This window comes from Solanum lycopersicum, chromosome 1 (genome assembly GCF_036512215.1).
Source record: "Solanum lycopersicum chromosome 1, SLM_r2.1".
Classification (NCBI taxonomy): Eukaryota; Viridiplantae; Streptophyta; class Magnoliopsida; order Solanales; family Solanaceae; genus Solanum; species Solanum lycopersicum.
Genome location: NC_090800.1, coordinates 81,644,464 through 81,653,412, shown reverse-complemented (window position 1 = coordinate 81,653,412; position 8,949 = coordinate 81,644,464). Strand labels below are relative to the sequence as shown.

General features: G+C 36.0%; 1 protein-coding gene across 1 annotated transcript; it reads left to right on the top strand.

Moving 5' to 3' along the window:
* The first annotated feature begins 1,770 nt into the window (after positions 1-1,770).
* Positions 1,771-8,393, top strand: LOC101260881 (uncharacterized). The gene is made up of 14 exons (XM_010327916.4): positions 1,771-1,895; positions 2,177-2,243; positions 2,340-2,541; positions 2,691-2,765; positions 2,886-2,987; positions 3,112-3,140; positions 3,371-3,484; positions 4,474-4,588; positions 4,905-5,095; positions 5,205-5,318; positions 5,935-6,015; positions 6,136-6,368; positions 7,319-7,358; positions 7,572-8,393. Exons 2-14 carry the CDS (start codon positions 2,190-2,192, stop codon positions 8,148-8,150), a joined length of 1,929 nt encoding a protein of 642 aa, XP_010326218.2. The 5' UTR covers positions 1,771-1,895; positions 2,177-2,189; the 3' UTR covers positions 8,151-8,393.
* Positions 8,394-8,949: the final 556 nt, after the last annotated feature.

Below are 8,949 nucleotides of genomic sequence, written 5' to 3'. Positions count from 1 at the left end.
ATACATTGTGATAGTCAAGCTGCAATAGAAAGGGCTGGAAGCATTATGTATAACGGCAAGTCTCGTCACATAAGACGAAGACATAACTCTGTGAGACAACTACTCTCTAGTGGAATTATCACAATTGACTATGTGAAGTCAAAAGATAATGTGTCGGATCCACTTACAAAAGGCCTAAATAGAGAGGGAGTTGAGAAATCATTGACGGGAATGGGACTATGGCCGAGAACAAGTCATCGTGGCGGTAACTCTACCTAGAAGACTGGAGATCCCAAGATCTAGGTTCAAGGAGATAAAACAAAGTCATTGATGACGGTTCAACATTGTCAAAGGAAAAATAAAATAAAATATTATTATTATTTTATGGTCCATTCTCATGATGAGACAATGTTTATTAACTAGGATAAAGACATAAGGACTTTTTAATGGTTTCTAAGTTTGATACAAGGAATATCAAATGGTGTATCTATGGGATAACACATTTAGAAATCACCTATGTAAGTGTGAAGTGTAAGCCGCTTCAAGGAGAATCCGGTAAGGCCAGTTCTTTAAGCACTTACTATCCAAGATGTGTTCATGGCTAAAACGAACAAAACAATGAGAACTAAGAACAGTTCAAGGGTTGATTGTGTGACATATGTTGTCTAGGTATACACCAAAGCTCGACGGTTCAAAGATATTAAATCTACCGATTGACCGAGTATATCCGATATATGTTCACTACGGAAAGTTTAAAGGAAAACCTACTTATCCAGATGCGATTAACCTTTACCTACAAGACACACAAGTTTTTTCATGCATATGTTTTAACAATAGTCTTCCCCATTCATGTGGAGGATTGTTGGGTTTTAGCAAGTGTGAATGGGAAAAGAAAAGAGAAAATATCAAAAGTGAGGGAACTACTTTGGAGATAAAATGAAAAGTCATTTGCAAAGTGCAAATGAAAAGTCATTTCTTATAAATTTGCAGGTAACGGTAACATTCCGAAAAGTTGTTACTCTTTCCGAAAAGTCGTTACTTTTCGAAAAGTCGTTACTTTCCAAAAAGTAGTTATTTTCCTAACAGACACAATTTTTCGAAAAGTTGTTATTTTTTCCAAAAGACAACTTTCTAGATAAAATGGGTCTGGACAGATTTCACTGAACAGACATGTTCCTTGCTGAAAATGGCTATAAAAGGAAGTCAATTTTTGATTTTTTTAATTACTGAAATTTTTTTCTTTCTCTGCATTTATTTTTCTCTCAAATAAAATCAAAGTGTCGATCAACTGAGTCTGTGTGACTTGTTGTTGTTCTTCAGTTCGTTGAAGTTAAAGAAGTTTGAGGTACCGCTATTTCTTTAACAGGTTTAATCCGTTTTATCTTGGGAGAAATTAATCCATAACCTTGGGTACAGTGAGGGGATTAAATTTCTTAAGGACACACAGTAGTTTCTATGGACTCGGATTAATTCTTGTATTTTAAATTTTTTCTGCTTCATCTTGTTTCTGCTTCTGTTCATTAACTTCATAAATACAAGTTATTGTAAGAATAACAATTTGAAGATAAGTTATTCATATATACTATATAATCTATCTTACCACTATAACAAAAGTAACTAAATAAATAATTGAAATGCTATCTAATACCTGTAATCAAACTTTCACATTTTATCCTTAAATTATCATACCTTATACACGTATAAAAAGTTATTTTTGTTTTACTCCCTCGGGTATAGTATAATTGTTAAAGTGGTCCTACAAACTTTACGATATGCATTGCCAGCCCACAACTGACCATATTACTTATTAGACCACGAAGAGCAGCAGTGGCAAAACTCTTTTTGAATTCTCTAACGAGCCGGCGAAAGGGATCAACAAAAACTCAGATACTACTGCCAATTCTTCAATCTCAACTGTAATTCATCTTTTTATTCCATCGAATTTCAATTTTTTTTATGCATTACTGTGTTGCTTAGAAGTTCATATTGTTCCTATCTTTTTCTTTGATGAATCCATAAAAAGTTTTAGCATCAATTGTTTAGCAGAATGAATTGATTGAACGATTGTTAGGGTTAGTTCTTGTTGTCTGATTTTATTGAAGTTGCAATGCTGAACATTTTACATTTAGTAATTTAAGCTGTAGTGCTAAATTCTAATGGTTAGACCCGTTTTGCGTTGTTGTTCATGGTGTTGTAGTTATCAGATTGTAATGGAAGAACTACGTGGTGACACACCTGATACTTTTGATTGTGAGATCAGACTGGTTAGTTTTTTTTTTTGTTTTTTTTTTCAATAGCAAGTACAATCGTAAGGGAAAGTGGGAAAAGGAAACTAAATGACATGTTTCATGAAATTGTAGAGGGTGCATCCTCAAAGGCGAAAGGAAAAGGTTTACGTAGGTTGTGGTGCTGGATTTGGAGGTGATCGACCAATAGCAGCGTTAAAGTTACTTCAGAGGGTGAGGGAGTTGGATTATTTAGTGCTGGAATGCCTAGCAGAGCGCACCCTGGCTGAGCGCTATCAGGCTATGAAATGTGGTGGCGAGGGTTATGATCCCCGTAGTATGTATTTCTTATTAAGTAGTTACTTTTGTTTCATTACAGAGAAGCATTTCAAGTTCCTTTATCTGGTTTGTCTATTTGTCAGTATTGATAGAAATGTGATAATTTTGCTTGTTTGGTGATAACTGATTACTAGCAGTTTGGTATAGTCTCAGAGTGGATGCAACTTCTCTTACCTTTGGCTGTGGCAAATGGAGTTTGCATTATTACAAACATGGGTGCAAGTATGTGATATGCTAGATTTACCTTGTCTGTCTTTCTTGCACTTTTTTTTTGTTTTCTGTAGAAATTGTCTTTGTTTTCTCCATCAAATAAATATTTTCTCTTTGAAATGCGGGGAACAGATGATCCATTTGGCGCTCGGGATGAAGTTCTTCGACTTGCAAATGGACTGGGCATCTCTATAACTGTTGGTTTGGCTCATCAAGTTGCTGTTGTCAGATCAGGTGAAGCTTGAATTTGAAAGATGAAATAAGCTGATGTAGTAACTGCATATCTTCCATTTCCTCATTCTTCCTTTGAGCTGAACAACCATGTCATACTTATAAAATTCTTTTGGGGTACATTCAGATTTGGAGGAGCACCTTAAACATGTTGATGTAAGATTTGGCAATATACAATTTTTTCAATGGTACATGTCAGCTTCATTTATTCCATCAAGTACAAAAATTATGCTTTGCAGGTCTTGTTTCTTAATTTTCTGATGCTTCTTGGTGGGTTCATATGTTAAATCTCAATTGAGTGATCATTTCATCCTCGTTCTCTAGATCCTTGCTTACATAAGTATTTACGATTATAGTAGCACCGTTTTCCCCTTTTTTTTCTGCAGGATGTCAGTGTGTATCTAGGAGCAGCTCCTATTGTTGAATGCCTTCAGAATTTCAGACCGAATGTAATTATTACTTCTCGAGTTGCTGATGCTTCCTTATTCTTAGCCCCAATGGTATGATATTCCTTTTTCCTTTCAAATATTCCTGGCAATGACATTTATCTTTTCACTTGTACCAAATATAATCCTTTGACGGTATAATTTAGAGACTTCCCTTTCTGAGAATAACAGCTAATGAAAGCTACTCACCTTTCCACAACTTAAGCAACTGAAAATTGCTATTATGTCAAGTTACTGAAATTTGTTTTAGAAGTCAAATTCATGTACGACAAAGTTAGCTTTCCTTTATCATTTTCTTTAACTCATCAAATTTTTATCTATTATTATGATGAAGCATTAGAAATGATACTTTTCATTTGGACATGAAAAGTGTTACTAGGATGGGACATTTTTCATCTTATATAAAATTAGCTACCGGAATTATAAGGTGGAAACTGCCTTCTTGTTACCACTTACTGGTGGAAATGATTCAAAGCCATCTTGTAACATATAAGTGAAAGAAGCAGAAGCCTTATGAGGTCTTTGAATTCACGTTCATTTGGTCATGTTTCTGAGTCTTTTGAGCATCTCTACATGCCTCTTCCTGGTGCTGATCTTATACTGTAATATAATATACTGGATGGAATAAGTTGGTGGAACAGTTTTTTTTTTCATGAAAGATAATCAGTGTTGAAAGACCAGGCAAAAAGGATGCCTTCTAGTGATATTAACGATCCAACTAAAGTTTGAGTACATTTCTTTTGTGCTGATGCTGGATGGAAAATAAACAAGCTTACTGCAGCTAAATGTGGTGTGAGAACAAAATTGCCAACTGGAGTAGACAACAATTAGGCAGAAAACTCTCCTCCGAGGGACTGCCTTTGGATTATTTTGAATGTGAAGTGCAATTGGATTCATTTCATAATTATACATTTATGTCACTTTTTATGGGATAGTTCCTAGTTCTTCAATACTATCTTTGACAAAATTATGCTGATGCAATAATATTGAAATTAGTTAGAACTCTCTTTATAAAAATATCTGAAGGTCCCTATTATGATCAGGTGTATGAGCTCGGTTGGAACTGGGATGACTTGCACCTGCTTGCCCAAGGTTCACTGGCTGGCCACCTGCTAGAATGTGGTTGCCAACTTACTGGAGGATACTATATGCATCCAGGTGAACCTTTCGTTCGCATTGCGATATTTCAGGAATGTGCACCTTTCTTTCGTAGGGAGTATGATGTCTGTATATTATGGTGGAGTCTTGAGGTTGGAGGAGTTACCTTCCACTTGCTCCAGTAAGCATGCACTTTGAGAACTTTATTTTTCTCTATGTTTCTCAAACCCATTGAACCGTGTTCTTGAAAAATTTTAGTTCCTCTTTATTTAGTACTACTAATCTTTGGCTTTACTTATAGTTCTGAGCTTTTGACTCTGATGCTGTTTCTATGTCACTTCACCTGTAACTCATTGACTGTATTTTCTCACTGTAGGAGATAAATACCGTGATATATCTCTTCAAGATCTCCTAGATTTATCTCTTCCTTTTGCGGAAGTTAGCTTTGATGGGAAAGTATGTGTAGCAAAGGCGGAAAGCAGTGGTGGGGTTTTGAATCCCTGCACGTGTGCTGAGCAGCTTCTGTATGAAGTGGGGAATCCTAGTAGCTACATAACCCCAGACGTGGTAAATGTTTTGCAACTTTTATCGGCTGTCTCGATTGATTAGGGAAAGTACATGAGAAGCTTAAATCAGAGAAGAGGTGCGTTAGGACCTTGTGTTTTCCTTGGGACAGGTTGTAGATTTTCAAGATGTTTCATTTCAGACATTATCAAGAAGTAAAGTTCTCTGTGCTGGGGCAAAGCCATCTGCATCAGCTCCTAATAATCTGTTGCTGCTGGCCTCCAAGGTGATCTCTTTGTTCATTTACAGAAAAAGTGGAGAGATTTCTTCCTTTCTGTTGTCATGTGGTCCCAAAGGCAACATTTGGTTAAATAAATTATGCTTTTGTTAACCTCAACACCTCATAGCACTTGCCTTCTCCCACTAGTTAAAATTTTGATTTGATTCTGGGTTGTCAAAATCTTAAGAGCCCAAAGTTATAATGATAACCAGTTTTTTTATGCCATCTGCTTCTTTGACCTTAATCTCATGAACCAAGACAAGATAGAACTTTTGAATTCATGCATCATCGAACAATACCCTCACCAACACTTCCATTCACAATTATTTGGAGTTTTGGTACCCTCCTAATATAATGATATTATTACTCTGCTTACCATCTTATTAGACCGTACAATCTTTTATTGGATGTATTTCCCTAACACAGTAGCACCACTATAGTTTCATCTGGCTAGTTCACGGAAGATGAATTTTACTTTTAAGATCACTATCTGCTCTCATCATCATTTCCTTCCATTTCCCTTGAGCAAGTGTTGTTTGTGAATTGTGGACAATGGTTTACTTTATTTAGCTGGATTGATGGATATTTCTGTTTGTTCTAACTTGGTGAGTGCCTCATTTAGGACAAGGGGTGGAAGGGCTGGGGAGAGATATCCTATGGTGGATATCAGTGTGTTAAACGTGCTAAAGCTGCTGATTTTTTGGTAAACAAGTCTTCACTTCTCCTTCCTGGATTGCTATTATGGTTTTATCTTGGCTCCTGGAATGCTAGATTAAGAAGTGTAGTGTTTCAGTTTTAATTTTCTAATTTGTTTTTTTTTCAGGTAAGATCATGGATGGAAGAAGTATACCCTGGCATAAGCAAACTTATAGTTTCATATATCATTGGACTGGATAGCCTGAAAGCTGTCAGCATAGATGAAGATTTGCCAAGGGATAGTCAAGATATTAGATTACGAATGGATGGTTTATTTGAGAATAAGGAACAAGCAATGCACTTTACAAAAGAGTTCATAGCATTATATACAAATGGACCTGCTGGTGGGGGCGGTATCAGGTCTAATTCATACCATTTACTGTGACCTATATCAGAAAATTGTTGAAATGAAAACTGCTATTAGTAAATTCTCCGGTGCGGTAGATGTGGAACCAGATTTTTTAGTTTATTGGTTCTTAAACACAATTCTGTTTGCCTACTGTGTTCGGAATCGATTATCTGTACATATTAAATGCATTTTAATACAGTTACAGGGTATGAGCCAAAGCTATTAGATTCTGCCGAATCCGTAGGCCTGCACTGTGGCTCTGTCACTGCTGGTGCCTCAGATAGTTTCTGTTATATTTATTTGTAAATAGTTAAGTTGTTGAAGTATTTCTTAGTAGTAGATAGCTAGAAAATTTGGGAACTTTTCTTTCCGATAGATACCCTATCATATAGATTGTTGTTACATAGTGATTATTCTTTTGTGGAGAATCCATCTCATCAGGTAAAGGGACTTCATGGTATGTTGATATGCACTCATAGTAATGAGCAATTTGATCTGCACTGTTGTCTTCCATGTGGAAGTTGTAATATCCGTCGGATGTCATTTACTAGAGCAGTTTCTTCACTCAAGCACCTAATTTGAATACTACAACTCGATGCAGCATCAATCTGAGTATCTTGAACCATTACCTACATAATGTCTGAATTTTTTCCATGTGCAGAACTGTCTTTGTTTTTCGTGGTCAGCAATGATCAAAGGCTTGTAATATCCTTCACTTCATGTTAATAATGAATGTGTCTCTGACTCTAATTATATCCCCCTCCCAGTTTTCCTCTTGCTAGACTTAATTCCCTTTCTTGATTATGTCAAAACATATTTCCATGACATGTACATTATCTTCTTTTTAATATGGATAGCTGTCTCAGTATTCCTGCCTCAATTCATTTAATACTTCTATATGTTGAGAACATATTTCTTTGACACGTATTAATGCTCTATATCTTCTTTTATTGTATGGCAGCACTGGACACAAAAAAGAGATCATTCTTGAGAAAGCACTGGTATATCTCTCTCATATATATACATGTTTGTGCACATATGTGTGCTCACGTATGTGTGTTCACGTGTGAGCGTGTGTGTTTATGCATGACACAGATTGACATTCACTTTTGCTAGTTGTTAATTTATTAGATTTTTCTCCTATAGATGGTTGCTTCATGCTATATTGCTAATACTGTATAAATAAGTTTTAAAGAGTTCTCTGTTATCTTTAGGTAAAACGTAAAGATGTTCAGTGGCATATGACAGCAACAAGAAATAAAATTATGCAATCAGACGGTCTGGCTAGCCCTAAAAACGTAATACGGACCAGTTCATTCCATGAATCAGTCTTGCAATCACTTGCAACGGAAACTACTTTGAATCACAAAGAAGGCTCACCGCAAATTGAGCTGATCTCCCCTGCTCCACATGACAGGAAGATTCCTATTTATGATTTTGCACATAGCAGAGCTGGTGATAAAGGAGATGATATAAACTTTTCCCTTATCCCATATTTTCCTCCAGATATTGAAAGGCTTAAGAAGATTGTAACTCAAGAATGGGTGAAAAAAGTTGTCTCATGTCTTCTTAATCCCTCTTCGTTTCCCACTTCTGATGATATTGAACGAAGAGACAAATGGGTCACTGAACATGTTGAAGTGGAGATTTATGAAGTCAGAGGGATCCATTCTATGAATATAGTGGTTCGTAATATCCTAGATGGAGGTGTGAACTGCTCAAGGAGAATCGATAGGCATGGAAAGACTCTATCCGATCTCATATTGTGCCAGAAAGTATTATTGCCTCTGTAATTGAACATATGGCAAGACTGGAATAGACACACTGGCTCCATTTTCTTTATCCTGGGAGGTGATATTGACAGTGGGTTGGGGACAAGCTCCTAACCTAGCTACAAGTTGGAGTATATTAGAAACTGAAGATTTGTTTTTGAAATAAAGTATGTTGTAGTACCAATACATGTTCATAAACAAGCTATCCGAACTCTTTATTCTGAAATAAAATTACTGTTGCAGAGTTTTTCACTCTTTGTGAAAGCCATGAATGTCACAGGTACAGAATCAGAATTTGTTAGTGCACAACATGGATGGTAAGTAGAAAGGTTTGCAAAAGTTTTTTTATGGTTGATCCGCAATCCAATAAAAACATAATAATTGTTGAAATTAGCGATCAACGCATCAAATAATTCACAGTTGCATTTATAGCTATGCTAATTAACTTGGCGCTTTTCTTAGTTTTTAAGCTATTTGTGGCAGTTTGAACTAATTTAACAGGTCAGTTATAAGCAGATGGGAGGTTTGCTTCTTCAGGTACATAAGACCAAGGTACACATTTCTATATAAGTTAGCAATATAGTATCCATCTTACTACTTCCACTCTTCTGTACATGCCTTTCAGTTGTACTGAAATTAAACACATTACTGTGAACGATAGTCGATATATGCTTAGTAAAGTAGATGGAATTTCAACTATTGATAGTAGTTTTTTATGGTAGACAAAATGATATTAAGCTGAAATCATTGCTGGAGGAGCTTTGAATCCAACTGGAAGACAAGTAATGAAGTAAACAGTGACCTTATGCTTGAGCCTTCG

Bases quoted from the DNA above. Each gene is read 5' to 3' on its own strand.
- LOC101260881 (XM_010327916.4), top strand. From the start codon at position 2,190: ATGGAAGAACTACGTGGTGACACACCTGATACTTTTGATTGTGAGATC. The intron at 2,766-2,885 runs GTATGTGATATG...TGCGGGGAACAG, and splicing joins TATTACAAACATGGGTGCAA to ATGATCCATTTGGCGCTCGG. The intron at 2,988-3,111 runs GTGAAGCTTGAA...GGGTACATTCAG, and splicing joins AGTTGCTGTTGTCAGATCAG to ATTTGGAGGAGCACCTTAAA.